Raw genomic sequence first — 24407 nt, 5'->3', positions numbered from 1 at the left:
TAAGAGTATAGTATGTTGATTGGCAGGAGTGTGGCCAGCTGGGCAGGATTGCTTCAACAAAATTTGTGTCCAGGTCTTAACTTTGCCATGCATAGGGGGATTTTAAAATAACTTGGCACAAATGTTCACAATGACAAGATGGTGTGCCGCTTGTTAGACCCATGTCTAAAGGTTGGGATCACACTTCAGGGTTATTGGTCAAGATCCTTGTATGTTGGCTTGTCCAGGATAAAGTTTGGCCATGCATTGGGTTTTTTTTACAATAACTTGGCACAATTGTTCACCATGAAAAGCCTGACTGTCATGTGCTTGACCAATTTCTGTAATTTGGCTTGATTGGGCTATAATGGGCCATGCACAGTGGGTTTAACAAGACAGTATTTGTCTTTAGCATGACCCATGTCTGTAGGTCAAAATTTAAGGTCACACTTAAAGTTCATTTTTCAAAATTGCTTGTTGCTGGGCCATGCAGTCAGGGATCATAAAATGAATTGGTACAAAATGTTCACCATAAGAATTCTATTACATGACCAATATCAGAAGGGCAAATGTTGATAGCACACATAAGGGTAATAGGTCCAAATTCTTGGATTTTGGCTTGTCCAGCTGTTACTTGGCCATGCAATAGAGGTTTTTGAAAATATTTCACACATATGTTAACCTTGAGCAACTGGTTCCTCGCATACAAGACCCAAGTTTGGCCATTCATTGGATTATTTTGATAATTACTTGGCACACTTTTTTTAGCATTAAATGCCAGAGTGTTTTGTGCAAGACCAATGTCTGTTGGTCAAGGTCACACAGATTGAACTCCTGGTTTTCGACACCTTGTGACATGTCTTCTTTAGAAATTTGAGTTTACAGCAATAAAGGTATTTTTAATTAAAAATGCAGTTAGATGCCATATTGATTTTAATACTTTTTAAAAACCACTTAGTTTCATTTATAAAAAGAGAAGCATACAGTGGCTTAATTTCTTGGTATTGACAGCAGCAATATTAAGAAATTGGAAGAAAAATACATGTTCTCAAGACAGAACTTTGCCTTATAATTGCAAAGAAGATGCATTTTCATGATCTTGATATCTTGTTTACAAAAGGTCATAAAATTAAACATTCATTTTCATTTAGATTTAATTGTATTTTGCAAATCTTACACAATGTTTAGAGTAAAATAGTGGCAAATGCATTTTTAGCTTGACAATTTGAAGAATTAGGAGGCTTTTCTACTCTTACCAGGGTTGGCTTCACAAAGTTGTCCAGGATCATCGAACAATGAGGTTGCATAAATCCATATGATCTCATATACAAATTATGGCCCCTGGTTGTCTTAAAATTTTGTTAAAGATTTAGGACATATTGCAGCATGTCTTGTTTATTTATTTAATTTATTTTTTTTTCTTGTTTTTAACAGGAACATGTTACATCATTATTGTATTCATTTCTAAGACAAAGCCACGTAGAGTCAAGCGCGCTGTCCTAAGACAGATCTTCTTATAACAATGAAATATTTCTTGTATTAACACAGAAAGTTGGGTTTTTTTACCCAAAATATTGTATGCAGAGTAAAAAGTATTGTGGAAAGGAAGCACATGATATGTATTGATTTAGAGGTGTGGTCTTGATGCTATCTAAATGTCATCCATTTTAGGAAGGGAGCGCCTTCCACACCCCTCACCAGTGTCGCTATAACCAAGTAAGTCTACCTATACTTCTTCTACAGTTGTAAAATTTATCAAATTACAAGTTAATTCATCACTGCTGTCCAAGCTGTTTCCTTCTGCAATAAAAGCTCCTTGCCAGCAAACAAAATTAGATGCTAACTATTACTAGATAACCAGACAAATTTCATTATTTAAAGGCACAACCATAATTGATCATCAAATTGCAAATAATGGAAAGTGCACTTCTTGCTAAATTTCACATTTAATTGACAGTTGATTATTTCCAGAACTTCTGTTCCTAATATAATTCAAAATTTCGAATTTTCATATTGAATGTCAAAATAATTACTGGATCCATTGGATATAATTTATTATGATGGTAGGACTCAATACAAGATCTTAATAATGGATGATCATACTTGATAATCCCCAATTTTAGGGGCCCATCAGTGAATATTCGATTATATTCAATCACCATTTCTAACAAATTGTTATTGCCTCTCATGTCAAAAATAAAGGAGAAAAAGATTAATGTAACTGAAAACACAATATTACTGGTATATCAAACAGAAACCTATGTTGATCTTGGAATTAAAGCTCTTCTGTGACCTTGTCAGGGTCAGGGAAATGATATTTACTGCTGGCCTTGAATGAGATCATATTCATCTTTTACTTACCAAAACCACGGACCTATAAACCATGGACTGGCAACTGCCTCATATCGGTAAAACGATAAGAAATAATAATTTACCCACAATCCTTAACGCGCGCTCGGCAAATATCAGAAAATTCCGCCGAATCTCTGATCGATGATTAACGGCGATCTGCTAATAATGCCTTGTTTGTTATAGATTTATTACTTAATAATTAATAACTGTGATTTTAATCAAATTTAATTGGACTATTATCAACTCAAATGAAAGTACCGCGCATTTGAGTCAATTTTAATTAATGTTTTCCTTCATGTATATATTCGGCCGATGTCGGACGTTTCGAAAATGACCACACGGTAAGATCTCGAAATGAAATCCGGCTGCACAAAATTACACTACAGTAAAAATTGAAGTAGTTGATGTTTCAGATACTTAAATATAATAAATTTGTTCCTAATTCTTTAAAAATATATACATAAAAAGTGTTACAGAAATAATAATTGTAAGATATAATAGACGTCTGCAAGTAGCAGCTACAAAAAAAGTGTTACAGACATAATAATTACAAGATACAGTAATATAATAGTCATCTGCAAGTAGCAGCCTCTTTAATTTTTGTACATTTCCATGTGATGACGTCTGAAACATTACAGTTCAAGTAACCTTCAGCCATTTGTATAACGAGGTTAATAAGTTGTCCATTGATTATCCTTAGAAGAGTTAGCAATAATTTCAGTCTTTTGACTGGTAAATAGCAGTTAACGGATAAAGATTGACAAAACAAAGTCATTTTTGATGACTTTGCTCAATCAAAAATATAAAGCAGTGGTATACAATTTGCTGCAGTACATTAACTGTTGTGTTGTAGAGTGATCTCATCAGTGTTGGAGAAGAACAGCCTTCCAGGAGCCATCTGCTCCCTTGTGTGTGGAGGATCTGACATTGGGTATGTACTCACAACCCTCATTGTACTGTTGAAGGAGAGTTTCCAGGGTCCAAGTTTGTAGCTGTTTTACATGTTCTGTTGGCTTAAAGTTTTTGCAGTAATTTATGTCTTTTTTATGTTTATGAACTGCTTAAAAATTTCTCGGTTGAATGTTTTTATTAAAAGGTCTTATTATTGCTTGAATATTTGGCACTTCTTTTCCATGCTTTTACAAAGTTTACAATTAACTAATTAAATAGAATCTCTTCCCAAGCCATGTAAGATGTTTTCAGTATGATATTGTTAATTTAAGGACATTAATGGCAAAGGATGAGCGTCTACCTCTGGTCTCTTTCACTGGCAGTACTCAGGTATGTAATGTGCCTTTGTCAAGGATAAATGTGCTTAACCAAAAACGCATGTTTAGTCCTGGCCTGCTAGCAGGTTTGGTGGGCATTGTCAGCAGTAAACATTTGTTTCTGACTGCACTTTATTGCGCTCTTTGGTACATCTGAGCCTTATTTATATAGAGCTGCAAACATTTGCTTAGTTTGCAAAGCAAAGTTTTCAAAAACTTGGAAAAAAAGCAACCTTAATCGAGCAATGACAACATAATGACTTAAGTTAATTTACAATCAAATGATGGATGTTGGTCAGGGTTTATTAAAAGTTATTGCTTCATTACAAAAATAGATGAAAGTACTTTTTGCTTCATTTTGCAGCTTAAATTCCCACAGTAAATATACATTAAGTGTTTTAAACCTTTTTGATATTTTTTAATTATAGGGGGTTAATTATAGTAAATGGGTTTACCAGCAGTAAGCATTTGTTCTTGGTCTAGACTGCACTTAACAGCACTCTTTGGTACAAATCATGCATATCAAATCAACTTTATAAATCCACTGAAGCAATGTCAAGCCTGTATTCAGATATGCTCATCTGTCTGTTAGGTAACTGTACATTCGCCATATTTTTACACAACTATAGAGAGAACACATGTTACCGGACTTGTCTTTAAAGTTGCCTTCACCTTCAAGTATTCTCTGAGGTTTTGTTTTTTCAACTCCAAAGCCATACTGATGCAATATACCACAATATAACAATGCGTTATGTCTGCTTTCAGGTTAATGTTCTATTTTATAATGTACAGTAAATGTCAGTCTGACAAGGACCGTCTCAAGATACCAGGTGGAAATCAGGCTTACATGATAAAATCTGATTCCCATAAGTACTGGTATTGGGCTTTATTTTTATATGAAAAAAAGATTTGTTCCTCATAAATATTGTAAGACAGCAAATAGCATGACATTAATAAGTGTTACATAAGTTTCATGTACAACATTAAGAGATGCTTTGCTTTGACATGCAAATGTCACCCATTGCAGAGCTTCTACTTTATAACATGATCTTGTGGAGTATTTTGCATCGCCTGTAAATCTCCCTGGAAAAAAGGTTTTGTATAGCAATAACCTTTACTTATATCTTCTTTGGATGAATAAAAAGTCAAAGTGTTGTCACAGCCTAGGTGTATTCGTCGGCGTTAGCATGCACAAATTTTTAACACTGGCCATTAATAAAAACAGTTCCAAGATATTCACATGAAACTTGATATGTATGTTGGAAATGACAAAAGCATGTCTTCAGTAAGGCCCATAACTATTGCTTTAATAATTGTAGAGTAATGCACCTTTTTGTTTAAAATATATAACCGACAGGCATTGACATGTGTTTGCTATGCTCATTTTAATGTTAATAATTAATTTTAAAAAATCGCACAAAGGATTTTAAAATCTGATTGTGTCAACGTCATGCCTTCATCAGTAAATAAATAAACAATCATAGACAGGAAGTGACATCAACGTCATACACTAATTAATGATGGCACAATATTGTTGTTTTTATGCCCCCGAAGGTGGGCATATTAAAATCGCACCGTCCGTCCGTCCGGCTCTGTAACTTTCCCTTGTATGGACAGATTTTAAAATAACTTGCCACATGTGTACCACATACCAAGACGACGTGTCGCGTGCAAGACCCGTGTCCCTACCTCAAAGGTCAAGGTCACACTTAGTGTTTATTCACAATGGAGTGCTGCATATAAGGACATAGAGTATAGGTTGTCGTGTCCGGGCTGTAACTTTCTTTTGTATGGACAGATTTTAAAATAACTTGCCACATGTGTACCACATACCAAGACGACGTGTCGCGTGCAAGACCCGTGTCCCTACCTCAAAGGTCAAGGTCACACATAGTGTTTATTCACAATGGAGTGCTGCATATAAGGACATAGAGTATAGGTTGTCGTGTCCGGGCTGTAACTTTCCCTTGTACGTACAGATTTTAAAATAACTTGCCACATGTGTTCCACATACCAAGACGACGTGTCGCGTGCAAGACCCGTGTCCCTACCTCAAAGGTCAAGGTCACACTTAGTGTTTATTCACAATGGAGTGCTGCATATAAGGACATAGAGTATAGGTTGTCGTGTCCGGGCTGTAACTTTCTCGTGTATGGACAGATTTTAAAATAACTTGCCACATGTGTTCCACATACCAAGACGACGTGTCGCGTGCAAGACCCGTGCCCCTACCTCAAAGGTCAAGGTCACACTTAGTGTTTATTCACAATGGAGTGCTGCATATAAGGACATAGAGTATAGGTTGTCGTGTCCGTGCTGTAACTTTCCCTTGTATGGACAGATTTTAAAATAACTTGCCACATGTGTTCCACATACCAAGACGACGTGTCGTGTGCAAGACCCATGTCCCTACCTCAAAGGTCAAGGTCACACTTAGTGTTTATTCACAATGGAGTGCTGCATACAAGGACATAGGGTATAGGTTGTCGTGTCCGGGCTGTAACTTTCCCTTGTAAGGACAGATTTTAAAATAACTTGCTACATGTGTTCCACATACGAAGACGACGTGTCCTGTGCAAGACCCATGTCCCTACCTCTAAGGTGAAAGATACACTAAGTGTTTATTCACAAGGGAATTCTGAATATAAGGACATAACAGTGTAGGTTGTCAAGTATGGGTGGTATTTTTTTATGTTCAGAGGAAATTTGAAATAACTTGCCATATGTATTTGACACATAAAGGCAAGATCAACTTTTCATGTACTGACCTTGTTCGTAGGTCAATGTCACATTCGGGGGCATTCGTCACATACTGTGACAGCTCTTGTTTTATTAATTTTTTACTGGTTAAGCTTTTGTGTGTTTCACCCAAAACTTTGCAATCCTTAAACTTTAAAGCTGTGAAACATTCGAGCACGCTGTCTCTGTAACAACTTGTACTTGTTAATGTTAAGAAATTGCAGTTTTAAGCTCCTAGCCAATACTAAACAATGGACATACTTGTAACACTGTTTACTTTTAATATAAGAATATTTCACCGCATCATCAATATCATACTTATTTCTGTTTGTTTGTAGGTCGGTCACAAAGTGTCTATGATGGTTCAAGAGAGGTTCGGCAAGTTTCTGCTAGAGCTCGGTGGAAACAACGCCATCATAGGTAACAAAACTTTGCTTCGTAAATACTTCGTTACAACTTGCATTGTCAGAAACTGAGTCACTATAAGTAACATAGTTGCAGTACCATTTATATCATAAATGACGTTGCCTTCATGAAGTAGCATTATATATTTTTGAGATCTAACCATTGTAATAACTTTCAAGTATCATCATGAATAAAAAGCGTTGAAAACATGCACGATAAATTGTAATGTTTTAAGCATTTCACATTGTAAATCATCAAATAAGTATTTATTATATAAATAGAATATCACATTCCTGGTCATTCAATCTGGAATTTATAGGATATCACATTCCTGGTCATTCAATCTGGAATTTATAGGATATCTAATTCCTAATCATTCAATACGGAATTTAAAGAATATCACATTTCTGGTCATTTAGTTAGGAATTTATAGAATATCACATTCCTGGTCTTTCAATGCAGAATTTATAAAATATGACATTTCTGGTCATTTAATCCTATGGAGTGGGGAAGGGATAATAGGAATGCACTTCGTCCGTCTGTCAGTCCGTCGGTTCGTCAGTTTGTCCGTCTGTCTGTCTGGAACATTTTGTGTCCGGGCTATAACTTGCATTGCTGGATTACCACATTACTTGGTACAAATGTTGTCCTCATTGAGACGATATGCAGTGACCTTGACCCGATTCCATAACTCAAAGGTCAAGGTCACACGAGACATTTAAAGGTCAGAGTATACATGCTCGTGTCAGCGCTATGACTTACTTATGCATTGAAGGCTTGCTATTTCATCGATGTTATAAATTAAGGACTCATTTTCCTTCTTTTATTTAGCCAAAATAACCTTGACATTGATCTTACCTACACTACACACAGTATGAATAACAAAAATCCTTTAATAATATGTTCATATATCCAAGAATATCAAACAACTTGTATTTCCTATATTCCAACTCTTGACCAGTGGTTGTGTACAATTTTGGTCAGATTCAACATATCAGTCGGGTTGCGAGAAAGCAAAATATACTAAAAACAATGGCGGGGATATAGCATTCCTTTTGACTGCCTTGTTGTGTAATGAATTCCATATTGAATGACCACTCCTATAGTATTTTTACAGTTTCATATCTCCCTGTTGAACGTTCTTCAATTATAAAAACTGAGCATCTCAATGATTTTGGCCTGGCAAATAAAGAGCTTCAATGCCGAAGATATTCACAATCAATTCAAAATCATATTCTTAATTGGTAACACTCTGGGTATGATTGATTTCAGTGAACGAGGATGCAGACCTCGACATGGTTGTTCGTGCATCTGTGTTCGCATGTGCAGGGACGGCAGGCCAACGATGCACAACCACACGCAGACTCGTACCTATTAAACTTTTTGTGGCATAATATTTTATGATAATGTTTTAAAGCATTTACATTTTGTTCTAGTTTGGTTTCTTTAGCTAAGATTATTACGCTTATAAAAAATCCTTACACAGAATGTAATTCACGTAAATAGGTACCCTAGGTCTTGTATATGTGTACAGTTTTTCAGGGTCCATCTTATATACCTTGCACCTTTCAAAACTTTCTATAATTATTTAATATATACTGATTGCTACAATTAGCCATTTCAAAACAGTTTTTTGTATAAAATTTGTAAGCTGTTGACATGTGGCGTTTTACAGATTCTTCACAAGTCTGTATATGATGAGGTTGTGTCACGACTTGTGAAAGCCTACGGACAGTTGAGGATAGGTGACCCTTGTGAAGGTAAATATCTTTATTCAGGTTTTATTACTTTTTGTCTGAGGATTTGTATCACTAATTAATGACATTTATGAGATATCAGATTAGATGGTAGTTTTGTAAATCTAATATTACCTTTCTCTTGGTGACAGCAAATCTGAAATATCAACATTATTATTTCTTTTTTTTATTAATGCTATGGAAGGAATTTATGTTTGATATGAAGTCTGAGATATTTTTTACAAATTTAGTCCTTTTCTGTTAGTGTAATGTCTTAGATCTGAAGAATTCTGGTGTAAATTGTCAATTATCGGACCAAAGTGTTATTGAGTAAGTTCATGAATTTTGTCTCTATCTATGGCCTCTGCAAACTTGCTGGAGCCCAAATGTAATCACCCTGTCTGTCTATCTGTGTGTCCACATATTTTTTCCCTTAATAACTTAAATGACTCCACTTGACATCACAACTTGTAAGTGTTAGAAAATTAAATGAGACTTAAAGCATCAATATATCATAATGAAAACTCGTAATTGTTCTCAAATTTTTATCAAAATGCCTCCCTTTTAATAAAAAAAAGTTTTAGAACTATTAATGGATAGAAGCTTATAAAATATGAAAAAATGATAAACAGTTGCCTTATGACGAATCTCCGGCATGTTCACCATTTGTCTACACATGTGTGTTCCAGCTGATACCCTGTACGGGCCACTACACAGCACAGCTGCCGTGGAGGCCTATAAGAATGCTATAGAGGAGGCCATCAAACAGGGCGGCAAGGTTGAGTGTGGGGGGAAGGTAAGGACTTAAACTGTCTGGCCATCTTCTAGGGTTAATGGAAACATGTATGATGAAACATCAATTTCATGTTGTTTCAACAATATAAGAATCATATTCTATATATCTATTCTATAAATCTTGATATTTTTCTGTCAGTTGGCCATTAGAGGTTTCAATTATGTAACCATATGTGGTTAAAAAAATAATATGATAACTATTAATCAGTATAAAGTATTTAGCTTATTACTAAACAGATTCTGTGCAATCATATATTTTTGATGACATGAAATTTCATTGTTTTCTGAAAATGGTCATTTTCATGAGTACATAAATTCACTGATTTTCTTTCTTCAAAAAATAAATAACTGATAAATTTAAATTGTATTTAATTTCCATTACGGTTTATAGACAGTCTGAAAGATAACATAATAAGCACCTGAAGAATGCCTTTTTTATGGCTCAGCTGCAGAACAACGCAATAAATCTTAAATTCATCTGATAAAACACATCAAAATACATTATTTTAAACTTTATTTGCATTCAACAACTTAACTTTTTTTTCGCATGATTTATAGTGCAATGTAAAGATTTAAAAATTTTAGATTAACTTATTTTTCGCATGGTTTATAGTGCAAAGTAAAGATTTAAAAAATTTAGAAGCCCCAATAAAGACCATTGTTTTTAACAAAACAAAAAGTTTATGTCCATAACTTTCCAGTTCAATATGAGAATTAAAGATCAAATATTTCATTGGGATCTTGAATTTGTGGATTGCCAAACCAATAAAAGCAAAAATAAGTGATGTCTCAGGAAACATTACAGATTGTTACAAAAAAAAGAATGAAAAGGTTCACATTAATGTTCTATATTCCCTAAAGAAACACTCGTGTTTTGTAGTAAATGGACTTGATATTTAAATTTACTTATAAAAATAAAAAATAAAAATATAAAATTTGAATTTCTTTATTTTCTAGGTGATAGACCGACCTGGAAATTTTGTGGAGCCCACAATTATATCAGGGCTTTCCCATGATGCCAAGATAGTCCAAACGGAAACATTTGTACCCATTGTCTACATTCTCAAGTTTGAGGTGTGTCATTTTTATATTTTTTTAATTTTTTTGCAAATAATTGTTATTATGAAAAAAGGGGAAGTGTTTAATTTAAGATTGTTTGTTTTAGTATTACGGTTCATCTGTGTATGAAAACATTTGGTCAGTGCATGATTAGTAAAGTCCAAGTGATTTAAAATTACTGCGCTTTATGACTTCAGTACACAACGTGGCACGCGTTTTTTTGTGAAATGTACAAAATTGTGTTTTCTACGTCAATTTTTCCACAAATTCATTATTTTAGGTATGCAAGAAAAAATATCAATCATGTTTGTTCCGGTCCGAATTGAAAAATCAGACCCTCGGGCACGCTGCGTGATCGGTAACTCGCCAAGCCTCGTTACCGGCTTACGCGCATGCCCTCGGGTCGGATTTTTCTATCCGTACCGGAAACACATGATAGATACTTATAATCCATGCACTGTGACCATATGTTTCATAAACAGAAAATCTTCAATTCTAAAATATTCAATGTTTTATGTATATTTCATTTCCAAAGCAATATTCAAACTACAATTCTATGAATGCTGAAAATATTCTATGCTGAAAATACCGTCTCTTATGAAATTTAATGTAGTATTAATTTCATTGACGGCACATGTTTAATCGATGTCAAAAACATTACACTGCAGTAAATCATTATTTCACTTATCACCTTTTTCGTACTTTTCTGAAAAGGTTGCGTTCATGATATGAATGCAATTGAAAGAATAAGTGTTCATCTTAGGCAGGGTATTAGGAGTGTAAATAGTGCATATTAGCAGCTTGTCTTACAATTTAGATGCTGGAGTTTAAAGGCATGGAAAACATGCTGATGTCACAAGAACAGTTGTTGAAGTACCTAAATGATTTATTTGATGTAAAGTCAAGGATGTCTGTAAATATTCTAATGTCATGACTTTATGCCATTGGTTTTTAAGAATGCTATACTGTGAAAGTTTGTTCTGTAAGACTAATGAGGCTGTTTTGTTGCATTGGCTAGATTTTAAAAGATTGAAATTTGACAATTTAAACAAATGTGGCCTTTAAGTCAACAAAGACAAAGTCAAAAACTGTATACATGGTATTTCAGGTGCTGGACGAGGCTATACGGTGGAACAACGAGGTCAAACAGGGCCTCTCTAGCAGCATTTTTACCAAAGATCTTGGCAATATCTTCCAATGGATCGGGTACGACAAACACTTATATGGACATTCTATTGCATGGAAAACAGGCATTTTGTCATATTGCAAACCAATAAAAATTGAAATATATACTGCTGGATTGGTTAAAGAGAAATTCTGTCATGAATAGAGGATAGTTAGAAGTCAGTATTTGACAACATCGAGTTTAATGTTGACATAACATAATCAACTTTATATAGTGAGATTTTTTTCCAACTTGAAGCTTCTAACTTTGTACCCAGAAGCCCTGTAAAGTTACACTTAGCAACTACTTGATGTATTGCATGGGAAACTTTATACTATCAAGTATGAGAACTCTATCTTGCATATAATGCAAATGTTACCCCTTTATTAATTGACTGGTTTCGCATGTAATATAATTTCACAGTGATCCATGCATGTTTCACCAAAACTTTCCTGAATTTAAACTTAGCCAAGCACTATCATGTCATATCTAGCACTTTGACAGCTCTTGAAATTGTGAAGGATAAGCTGAGGTAAAGTGTTGAAGATAATATAGTCCAGTCGATCATGAAGGGGACCTATACATGAAGCAATATGGTGTCAGATAACTGTCTGTTTGACATTGTATTCACTTGATTAGTCTGTTGTTTTAATTTTATTAAGAGTGAGCAGTTTTGGGACAAAAAAAATCTCAGTGTTGCATATTGGTTATTATTATTTTCTGGTCAGCATTTTACTGATACAATCTAATTAAGCTTTAATTTTACATAGATACATGCACAGTTAAGACTAGTTTGTTTCAGACTTATGCTGTCTTGCTTTTCGAGGAAAACTCCATAGATATATTATTTAATGCTGCTTCATTGACTATTTCACTACAGTAATAGGAGCAATACCATATGATGCATCACTGATTCAATAGTCTTTAATACTAGGTACTATCTTGTAATGTCATAACATTAATCACATGACCTTTCTTATTGCGTATATTATTGTATGACACTTGTGTTCTATACCTTGAATTGACATCATTTTGCTGTACTTCTTTAGCGTTAGCATATATAGCATGAATATGTCATGTGACAAAAAGACTGTTACATTCGAATCAATTTAATGCCAAAGCTTATGAAACTTGTTTCTGGAAAGTTTTCAAGCTAGCCAAAGACTTTGTTTATAACTTGCCAAAGACTTGCTGCATAACTTGCTAAAGACTTGCTTTATAACTTGCCAAAAAACATGCTTTATAACTTGCCAAAGACTTGCTTTATAACTTGCCAAAGACTTGCTGTGTAACTTGCCAAAGACATGCTTTATAACTTGCCAAAAAATGCTTTACAACTTGCCAAAGACTTGCTTTATAACTTGCCAAAGACATTATTTATAACTTGCCAAAGACATGCTTTATAACTTGCCAAAGACTTGCTGTGTTACTTGCCAAAGACATGCTTTATAAATTGCCAAATACATCCTTTATAACTTGCCAAAGACATGCTTTATAAATTGCCAAAGACATGCTTTATAACTTGCCAAAGACTTGCTTTATAACTTGCCAAAGACATTATTTATAACTTGCCAAAGACATGCTTTATAACTTGCCAAAGACTTGCTGTATAACTTGCCAAACAATGTAACAAGTTTGATAAATGTTTGTATTAAATCGAAATGTAAGATCCTAGGTAAAGGTTATTTAAGTAACAAAATGTTTACTATATATTTTCAGACCAAAGGGTTCAGACTGCGGTATCATCAATGTGAATATTCCTACAAATGGAGCAGAAATAGGAGGGGCTTTTGGTAAGTTGCAGTGTCATGTGTTTCCTTTCATACACACACAAATACTTTTGAAATTGTAAGAAAAACAGATTCAGCTGCTTTGTTCACTTTAAGGATGTCTGCACCGTTAAAAAATCCTGAAAAATATCTATATATTTCTTAAGATTGCTATGAATGTTGTAATGAGGTAATATAACACCATGTTTATAGCGTCTTGTCAGTTAAGTCTTTTAGCTCGATCTATAAGCAAAGCAATATTCCACCTGATGCCATGCTTCTATGATGTAAGCCGTTTAGCTTCTTTGTTTAGGTCGTAAATGTTATATTTGTTGTCATAAAGATTCTGTTACCGATATAGGTGCGCCTTGGGCTTTAGAGACTATCGGCCACACAATAAGTCACATTGTTGCAAATGTGCTTCAATAAGGAACTAACAAGAGATTACCATACAATATCAAATGAACCACTTTGAGATACATTGCTGCACCTGTCTGCCTTTTGTGTTTTCCTCTCTTGTTTTAGTTTATGTTTGTTTGGTGTTGATGTATAAATAGTTGTGGGCGTTGTGTCGTGCTAAAACTTCAATAATTGCCAACATTAAAGAGCCATTACAAATATTGATATGATTCGAACTTGGTAAACATGTTTACTATGCATATATGTGTAGCCTCAATGCTACATTAAGGGTGTGCTGCTGTATGGTTTAAGACACCGATAACCTTTCCAGTAGAGTTAAGACTTAAACCTATTTTAATGAATTAAATAGATGGAACAACAATGAGTTTCAGGTTATACCCATATATAGGTGTAGTTGACAAGCTGCATGTGATTTTAAATTAACATCTGGTGTGATAAACCCATTCAGAAAGCAGTTTTCAAGCTTAAAATAATTCAACATACAGCAAAAACTGGAAATTAGCACAAGCCTCATTTGTATAGCAGGGCTTGGTGATTTTTTATGTCCTGTAAATCTTTCCTTCATCTGGTTTTCCATCTTCGGTGTGTGTAACTTTGTCATGAAAGTACCATTATGTGATTCAACCTGAACGTTACCATCAATTTAATGAATGAGTGTACCATGTTTATTTTCAGGTGGAGAGAAGCACACAGGTGGCGGAAGAGAGTCTGGCAGTGATGCGTGGAAACAGTACATGCGACGATCCACCATGTATGTATTACGTGCCTCAATTTTGCATGTATTGTGTGCTATTAATCTCAAAATGTTTTCAATGTGCATATCTCCTGTAATATTTTACTTGGTGCTTAAAATTACTTTCTGGTCTCAATCTGGCTAGTGTAAATACTAATTTGATGAATAATTTGATAGAGTTTTCTTTTCTTTCAGAACAATCAACTACAGTAAGGAGCTGCCTCTGGCTCAGGGAATCAAGTTCGAGTGAGCTGCCTTCCAGCCCGGGGCCAGTAAAACCATCTGTGATGAGACTTTTTTTATTAAACTTTCTATCACTTATATTGTTAGATTCTATACTTCTGAGGCCAGGGTGCTATTGATTTTTATTATGATTGTATGTTTCAGTTGGGATTTTTTGTTGTTTTTTATACACAAAATGAACAAGGTTGCTTAAAATTAGATTGAGTGATATTGTAATTGAAGCGACTAACAAATCAGCTTTGCTTGTCTTGAAAAACATTAACACAAATTTGTTTAACCTTTGTTGTCCTGAACTTCAGTTGAAGTTAATAGAAATAAGTGAAAGGAGAGTTATAAATAGTAATATTGATTTTGTGTATTTTTGAAATGTATTAGTGAATCTCATGCCTGACCTCAAACTATACTTCAGTATCTTACTATAGTTTGTGTGGGAAATATTAAGCTTATAAGATTGTGTGTGAAATGCAGGTCACTTGTGTTGAACACATGGCAACAAGGCTGTTGTACAAAGAATTTCTATGTTTTCTGTCGGTTAATATTATCATTTAATAATCTGACCCATAAATATGTAAATTTTGGGTGCCTGGTGACCCCATTCTATTTTTGTATCATTTGAACAGGCGTTGTGTGCAGAAATAATACACTTATAACAAGAAAACATATTCGTTTATATCAGCAATCAAGTATCTATCAAAAGATACCAATATTTGAATGGGTCACTTAGCATCAAAATTGAACATTAAGGTTATGGAGCTATGAGAGGGCTAGAATATTTGTGGGTTGGATACTTTGAAATGTCTCAGCACTGCAGTTTTTTTACCAATTTCCTAGTCTATATAATAGCACAAAATCTATATCTAAATTGAATGTTGTACCAAGGTCTTACGGGAACTAGTATTACTGTATGTTTAATGTTCATAGTGTGCAAGTGGCATAGAAACAATGTATTTGACTGGATGTTCCTATTTTAAGCATTATACATTTATAAATTGATACCCCTAGCTGAATGATTCAAACAGAATCACTTATTTATTGGTTCAAAATAACTGAATTTGACTTGCTTATAATTTTGGTTTATTTATTTTTTTGGAAAGGATAACACCTATCCCCTTTGCTCATTTATAGTGCTTTAAATCTTAAAATGGCTGTTGTTTGTTATCACATGATGTTACAAAAAATGCATCATTTTATTTCTACAACATTTTTGATATGCATTTTCGTTTGATATATTTGTCAATTATAGACCTGTTAATCATGAGTGATATGATGTGGAATTTGGAAAATAAAATTTCAATATATTGACTTACACCTCATCCTTTGCATCAAATGCATGTGTGCATTAAAACATGCTGTGTATTGTTAAGGAACAGCTTAAAATTGTTTACTTTTATGCATTGCAACCAAAATGGCCATCTACCACAATACAGTTGCCCCGATTGGAAAGTTTGAAACAAGTTACGGCCCTTACGTATTGGGTATGGGTTTGAAATTTTATACCCAGCAAACACAGATACTTGTGCAAGAAATGTTAATTTAAACTTATTTATACGATTTGGGAAACAAGTTATTACAACATATTAATCACTCTCGTTGGCACCATGTTACGCAGGAATGTGGTTTTGTGTTGTGGGGGAAACTGGAATACCAGGAGGAAATCCACTTGTCCGGCTTGGTGACGACAAACCAAACTCACATGCGCCCATCCCAGGTCACGTAGGTGAGAAGCTAGTGCGCTAACCGGACAACCAAAATTGAACCCAAATGGAGCTACATGGACGAGGTAGGGTGCATCAAGTACGCTGAGTATAAGCAATAAAGGCCACAAAAATTAATATACTGGATAAACCATAAATGTGATATATCCAGTTTGGTGTTTAGGTGAAGATTTGTTAATCCTGATAAGATCAGACCAGATCAAAACAGGTGGTCCCTTATTTTTCATTTATAAGCATATAACAAGAAATGTCACAAAATCTGACAAATGACCCCAATTTGGCCTTGTTAATTAAATGGCCATTTAGAATACAACGTTTATGTTGAATGAAAGTTGGATTTAATCTCCCTAAATTTACAAATGCCTTCAAAACATTCTATGAAAAATGGTTAAATTCCAATTATCAGGTAATGGCTTAGATACAATGGTTTGTTCAACATTGACCACAAAATGTGAACTAGAGCTTTAAAATAAGAACACAAATGTCATGCACTACACACCTTTAGTTAATATTTAATAAAGGGAAAAACCAATAATTCTGTTAAAAAATTCAAATATATACATTGAAACCTGAATAATTGTTTGAAAATTGTAAAAAATATGTTATTCAAACCAGAAAGAGATATTTTTCAAACTGTCAAACCTAAACAAAGACTTGAATGTGCTATTCATTTGCCATCATTTGCCACTTCCTTCTGGTTTAAAACTATGCAAAGGAAAAGCATCATTTTCAAAGCAATCTAAGATTCTTAAGAGTAGAACTAATAAAGAAAACAAAAATAATCGTAATTTCCAGCCGAGAATGGTGCAATATAAAATATTAAGAAACATGTGGTAAAAAAACCTGGTTCCAATAAACTTTTTCAGCTCATTGGTCAACATAAGTTTGATTTTTTTAACTCTTAAAATTACTAGGGGTCATCTGCTTACTGCCTACAAAGTTTGAGATTTTTGTGCCCTAGAGTTCTTCAGTTATTTATTACAATCCATAGGAACGGATGGCAGTCAGTCTGATTCTTATATGCTGCTTTTCGGGGCATTAAAATGAACAATAACACATGAAAATATTTATAAGAGGGCAAAGTTATCACAGTTTATTAATTTATGTATGTATAAACATAAGGTGTACAGAGACAAAATATTTAGAAGGGAACAACAAATATTAATAATAAATACATGTTTTTTTACTACTTTTTTACTTTCTTACTTAGGCGTTCAATAAAATTGCTTCCACTAACCTAATTGACCATTTTAAATTTTCTACAATCGTGATATACCCTGTTGTAGGTTGGTTGAGTACAGAATCCCAGTTCTCAATTTTTTTGGAGATGTTAGTGGAAACAAATAACTTTTTTTGGCCTTACACAAGTTAACGATTATGCTGTTCCTCAAATTCAGTACACATGTAATTCATGTTTTGTGGAGAAAACACAAACAAAAGTTTTTGTTTTGTAATTCAACAAAGAACTGTTATAATGAAGATAAACATTTCATTAACAAAACTTTCACCAGCAAGGACAATATGTAACTTAAATGGGATTCTAGGTTAATTGACACAAAACTCCAAAAATGGATGAAAATAATGAGCTCATAATTATTATCTATGGATGTTTGATCACATTGGACAAATTAGACTTTCTGGAGGAATCTGTTTTGGCGGATCTTCTGTTGCCGAGCCTCCAGCTTCCTCTCTACATCTGTGGGCAGATCTGGGTCAGTAAAGTGCTCTGAAATGGTTGAATGGTATTTGAATCACAAACACATGATAGATATGAACTGTAGCTTTCCAGATGCTATGAGAGGAGTGAGGGAAGCTAATTAAACAATCTTGAAAAAAGAAACCAAAATAATTTTGCAGCAATTTACAAACTGTCCGCAACAGTGTGGTTGACTTTAGCTGCCTTGTCTATGCTATATGTTTATATCTAATTACCATGTATGAGTGAGTAAATATATTTTGCTTGTCAATAACAAGGGCAATAACTTCTATTGAGGATCATTTAGAATTAACTAACTTAATTGTCTTATGGCCTCACTAAGGTGAAGCTGTCTGTTGAGATATATGACTAAAAAACTGAAAAACTTTAAACAAGGTATTTAAGTCAACCAAGGGCCATAACTTGTAATGAAGTTCACTTAGAGTTGTAAAACTTAATTGTCTCATGGTCTTGAACACTAATGTCAAGTATTAAATAAGTATAACTGCCATAAAATGACCAAAAGTCCCAAATCGGCTAAAAACTTTCATGCCCCTGAAGTTTAAAATCCTTTGGCTTACCTGCAGCAAATTCTCTGATGTTTTCTGGCCTCTGTGTCAGAACGGACCTGCAGATAACCAAACACTTTATATGTCTAAATCTTGTTTAACAGAGCACAAATGAAAAAAAAATAAATGATTGGATGAACATGTAAGGCAAATAAAAGTTATATAATGATGTAGTTGCCTTGGTCCTTTATTTCATTTCAATCACTACAAACTTGTTTACAGTGTAAACAGTATTTCAATTACAATGTATTTAAAAAATACATAAAAAATAACATTATATGTGCATTGCAATGGCACATGTTTTGCAAGTCAGAATATTTAGGTGGCACCAACTCCAACTAGGAACAAACCCATGCTATTACACCTTTGTTCTGTAAAGTTGTCTGACTAATTCTTTAAGTGGTGGGTCTCTATGTGAGATAATTGTGTTGCAGCTTTCAATTTGGAAAATTCAGTTGGTTCAGATTTTGCTCTCGGACTAGAAATGCATTTTATTTGAATGTCCAAATTGTGTGATAAAGTTGTATTGGGCATTTTAAATGATGATAAATATAACTATTCACATACTGGAGAAATCCTGAGACAAGACATTCCACTTCAGGGTGCTCACGGAGGTACTTCTCATTTTCTATTCTGGTTTTTATCTAAAAATATACAAAAATTTGTCACAAAATGATACTGTGAACAATTGCATTCAGAAGCAAAGCAACAAATATAGAAACACATACATTACAAAGTTAACTGCTATTTTTTTATATTAATAATTGAATTAACCATCCATACACTAAATTTTAGCAAATAAACATATGTAATTTTCATACATATATTTTGTGATGGCAACAAACCAACGATAAAAGCTTAATGTGCAACCAAATAATTTAATTACTAAAGCCTCAGACATATAAACCATATAAATCTAATAATTAAACAAGAGCTGTCACAGTATGTGACGAATGCCCCCGAATGTGACATCGACCTACGAACAAGGTCAGTACATGAAAAGTTGATCTTGCCTTTACGTGTCAAATACATATGGCAAGTTATTTTAAATTGCCTCTGAACATAAAAAATACCACCCATACTTGACAACCTACACTGTTAAGTCCTTATATTCAGAATTCCCTTGTGAATAAACACTTAGTGTATCTTTCACCTAAGAGGTAGGGACATGGGTCTTGCACATGACACGTCGTCTTTGTATGTGGAACACGTGTAGCAAGTGATTTTAAAATCTGTCCATACAAGGGAAAGTAACAGCCCTGACACGACAACCTAAACTCTATGTCCTTATATGCAGCACTCCATTGTGAATAAACACTAAGTGTGACCTTGACCTTTGAGGTAGGGACACGGGTCTTGCACGTGACACGTCGTCTTGGTATGTGGAACACATGTGGCAAGTTATTTTAAAATCTGTCCATACAAGGGAAAGTTACAGCCCGGACACGGCAACCTATACTCTATGTCCTTATATGCAGCACTCCATTGTGAATAAACACTATGTGTGACCTTGACCTTTTAGGCAGGGACACAGGTCTTGCACGCGACACGTTGTCTTGGTATGTGGAACACATGTGGCAAGTTATTTTAAAATCTGTCCATACAAGAGAAAGTTACAGCCCGGACACGACAACCTATACTCTATGTCCTTATATGCAGCACTCCATTGTGAATAAACACTAAGTGTGACCTTGACCTTTGAGGTAGGGACACGGGTCTTGCACGCGACACATCGTCTTGGTATGTGGAACACATGTGGCAAGTTATTCTAAAATCTGTCCATACAAGAGAAAGTTACAGCCCGGACACGACAACCTATACTCTATGTCCTTATATGCAGCACTCCATTGTGAATAAACACTAAGTGTGACCTTGACCTTTGAGGTAGGGACACAGGTCTTGCACGCGACACGTCGTCTTGGTATGTGGAACACATTTGGCAAGTTATTTTAAAATCTGTCCATACAAGGGAAAGTTACAGCCAGGACACGACAACCTATACTCTATGTCCTTATATGCAGCACTCAATTGTGAATAAACACTAAGTGTGACCTTGACCTTTGAAGTAGGGATACGGGTCTTGCACGCGACACGTCGTCTTGGTATGTGGAACACATGTGGCAAGTTATTTTAAAATCTGTCCATACAAGAGAAAGTTACAGCCCGGACACGACAACCTATACTCTATGTCTTTATATGCAGCACTCCATTGTGAATAAACACTAAGTGTGACCTTGACCTTTGAGGTAGGGACATGGGTCTTGCACGCGACACGTCGTCTTGGTATGTGGAACACATGTGGCAAGTTATTTTAAAATCTGTCCATACAAGGGAAAGTTACAGCCCGGACACGACAACCTATACTCTATGTCCTTATATGCAGCACTCCATTGTAAATAAACACTAAGTGTGACCTTGACCTTTGAGGTAAGGACACGAGTCTTGCACGCGACACGTCGTCTTGGTATGTGGAACACATGTGGCAAGTTATTTTAAAATCTGTCCATACAAAAGAAAGTTACAGCCCGGACACGACAACCTGTACTCTATGTCCTTATATGTAGCACTCCATTGTGAATAAACACTAAGTGTGACCTTGACCTTTGAGGTAGCGACACGAGTCTTGCACGCCACACGTCGTCTTGGTATGTGGAACACATGTGGCAAGTTATTTTTAAATCTGTCCATACAAGGGAAAGTTATAGAGCCGGACGGACGGACGGACGGTGCGATTTTAATATGCCCACCTTCGGGGGCATAAATATGCCAAAATGAATATAAGATTAGTGGGTATGGGTAAGAACCAGTAGCCTGGTTAGCTCATAGCGTAGACTATTGTGTATAGGTAAGAACCAGCAGTCGGGTTAGCTCATCGCTTAGACTTTTGTGTATGGGCAAGAACCAGCAGTCCAGTTAGCTCATAGCGTAGACTATTGGATATGGGTAAGGACCAGCAGCCTAGTTAGCTCAGAGCGTAGACTATTGTGTATGGGCAAGAACCAGCAGGTTGGTAAGCTCATAGCGTAGACTAATGTGTTTGGGTAGGAACCAGCAGTCCGGTAAGCTCAGAGCATAGACTATAGTGTATGGGCAAGAACCAGCAGCCTGGTCAGCTCAGAGAGTAGACTATTGTGTGTGGGTAAGAACCAACAGCCTGGTTAGCTCAGAGCTAGACTATTGTGTATGGGCAAGAACCAGCAGCTTGTTAAGCTCATAGCAAAGACTATTGTGTATGGGTAAGGACCAGCAGCTTGGTAAGCTCACAGCATAGACTAATGTGTATGGGTAAGAACCAGCAGTCTGGTTAGCTCAGAGCTAGACTATTGTGTATGCATCAGAACCAACAGCTTGGTTAGCTCATAGCATAGACTAGTGTGTATGGGTAAGAACCAGCAGTCTGGTTAGCTCATAGCAATACTGTGTAAACTAATGTGTATGGGTGAGAACAAGCAGACTGGTTAGGCCTTGTGTAGTCGAACTAGTATAGAAGTATGTTCTTGATTTCTGTATCTTTATGTCCACGGATTGATGTGTAGGTTTATAAGGTAAACAAGGTAGTTAAGTCTAACATCATCAAGTAATATATCGTTTTGAATACATGTATGAGATCAGCTCGCACCTTCTGTATTCTAGATATGGCAAGTTCAGCTCAGTAAAATACTGCTCATATGGAAGATGAAATTTCCCAGAACTAATTTTGTTGATCGTCTTTGACAGTTTTCAATATTCGGTTATGTTTCTTAAGCCAAGGGTCATATATCAGCCATGCATTGAGTAAACATGTTTGCGTCCAACATTTGCAGTTTGGTTCCCCCTTGTAGTGTATGCCCTGCGTTGCAACAGGGATACAAAACAAAAACATTTGCTAGCGTTTTGTAAACGCTCTGGTTCCCAAACTCACTGCAGATCACCATAGTCAATATGATGTAAAATGTACATCAGAAAGTGTTTTCGTCCAATTTCCTCCTGACAAGACCTATAAGGCTATTCATTTTGTTTACAGTTTTGTTTATGTATGAGTCAAAATTAACACTATTACTGTCACTATTTGAGAAATAGTACACAACTGCCAAGTCCTTCAACGAGTGGTTCTTAATTTTACTGATATGTTGTGTAAATATATAACTTTCCCGACTTAACATATATTAATTTTGTTATGATGAAAATGTGGCATATAATTATATCGATATGTTTTAGCCATATCTTTTTTCAATTATTTTCAACAGTATTGTTTCAAATTACCTTATACTTATTAAGTTTTTCTTGTTGCTCTTTGCTCAACGCTCCAAGATCACCATTTCCACCAAGATCATATGGTTCCATTCCATGAGGGCTATTTTCCTGAGGTTTTTGATGATCTGGGTCCTTGTCAGCCATTTTGAAGCAATCTGGGTCACTCAACGCTTACCAAAACAAGCGTATCACTATGCGATACGAATGATAATAAAATGCGGCCTCTACAGTACCGGTCTATCGTTAGTTAATAATAATAATGTCACGGACCTATAAACCAGTTTATAGGTCCGTGACAATAATAATAATAATAATAATAATAATAATAATAATAATAATAATAATAATAATAATAATAATAATAATAATGATATTAATAATGATATTTTTATTAAGAGAAAGTGACACATTAAATTAAGACACTACTGTAAACGAACATATATATAAATCTTTAAAAAAATACCTTGTGATCTTCTATTCAAGCAAATTGGATACATTACAATTAAAGCTGCCCTCTCACAGACTGACAGTTTTGACTGTTATTTTTATTTTTATCCTAGATTCAGCTGATTTTGTCATCAGTGCCTTCACTTCAGGCATATTATTAGACAATACACAAAAGAACAGATCTAAATTGTTTGGAAAACTGCCGATAAACTCATTATTGTTAAAGCGTTAGTAACGTTTTACGCCATGTAACATCAATTTTCGAGCGTAAACATCTAAATCTGCGATATGATCTTTTATCAGCAGTCTTATATCACTTGTTTAAAGACATCAACGCAAAAATCAGCTCATTCCAAGACAACAAAAAATCAAAGAGAGTTGTTAAAACGGTCAATCTGTGAGAGTGCAGCTTTGAAACAATGACCAATTCTGTAAATGTGTTCTTCATGATATTTCTCAGAGTAGCACTTTTTCGTGCTATGTTATACTAACTAATATCGAATATCAAGATAACGTTGTGATTATCTGTCTACTTGTTATGACACAACTGGTATGTCTTGTTTGAGAATTTATTACACTAGCGGATACAGGGGGTGCACCAGCCCCACCCCTTCCCTAAAATCGTCCATGTTTACTTTTAATTTAAAAAAGGAGGGAAAAGTAATAAAATACACCAAAAATGCACAATTTCGGACTAAAATTGTTAAAAATTTCGGAGAGGAGCATCCCCTGCAAACACTTTAAACCACATGAATAACGGTCTGGAGGGAGGGGCGCAAGTAAAAAGGTTACGCCCCGAAGCTACACCCCCTCTAACTTTAAATCCAGGATCCGCCAATGTATCATGTAAGCAAAAAATACTGGACTGCCCATCACGGTGGAGAACCCACGTGACTTATTTGGTAAAGTGCACGGCAACAAATGTCAACAAGTCTCGATCAAGGTAAGGTTTTTAAACATAACTTTCTTAATATTTGGAGAATTTTTGTGAAATAAAGACCATAAACCCCGCATTTATGCACCTATCAATATTTTGCCCCAGGGGGGGGGCGGCGGGCAGACCCAGGGGAATTAGACAAGTTTT

At 35.1% G+C, this 24407-nt stretch overlaps 2 protein-coding genes across 2 annotated transcripts in view; one reads left to right on the top strand and one right to left on the bottom strand.

Moving 5' to 3' along the window:
* LOC128228762 (alpha-aminoadipic semialdehyde dehydrogenase-like) overlaps positions 1-15965 on the top strand; it is a 31505-nt gene extending 15540 nt beyond the window's left edge. Inside the window, exons 7-18 of the mRNA XM_052940261.1 lie at positions 1651-1695; positions 3185-3262; positions 3555-3612; positions 6677-6758; positions 8016-8110; positions 8419-8503; positions 9169-9275; positions 10232-10348; positions 11442-11539; positions 13218-13291; positions 14363-14438; positions 14616-15965. Coding sequence (XP_052796221.1) covers positions 1651-1695; positions 3185-3262; positions 3555-3612; positions 6677-6758; positions 8016-8110; positions 8419-8503; positions 9169-9275; positions 10232-10348; positions 11442-11539; positions 13218-13291; positions 14363-14438; positions 14616-14670 — 970 coding nt within the window. The 3' untranslated portion in view covers positions 14671-15965. The remainder of the gene's footprint in view (positions 1-1650; positions 1696-3184; positions 3263-3554; positions 3613-6676; positions 6759-8015; positions 8111-8418; positions 8504-9168; positions 9276-10231; positions 10349-11441; positions 11540-13217; positions 13292-14362; positions 14439-14615) is intronic.
* A 1493-nt stretch (positions 15966-17458) lies between these two features.
* On the bottom strand, positions 17459-23040 carry LOC128228687 (RIIa domain-containing protein 1-like). Its single transcript, XM_052940138.1, has 4 exons — positions 22886-23040; positions 19211-19287; positions 18656-18702; positions 17459-18104 (listed from the first exon to the last, which is right to left on the bottom strand). Exons 1-4 carry the CDS (start codon positions 23018-23020, stop codon positions 18007-18009), a joined length of 357 nt encoding a protein of 118 aa, XP_052796098.1. The 5' UTR covers positions 23021-23040; the 3' UTR covers positions 17459-18006.
* Positions 23041-24407: the final 1367 nt, after the last annotated feature.

The sequence above is a fragment of the Mya arenaria genome, chromosome 3, assembly GCF_026914265.1.
Source record: "Mya arenaria isolate MELC-2E11 chromosome 3, ASM2691426v1".
NCBI classification, from domain to species: Eukaryota; Metazoa; Mollusca; class Bivalvia; order Myida; family Myidae; genus Mya; species Mya arenaria.
The sequence above is the reverse complement of the archived record's forward strand: the minus strand, read 5'-3'. Positions and strand labels throughout refer to the sequence as shown.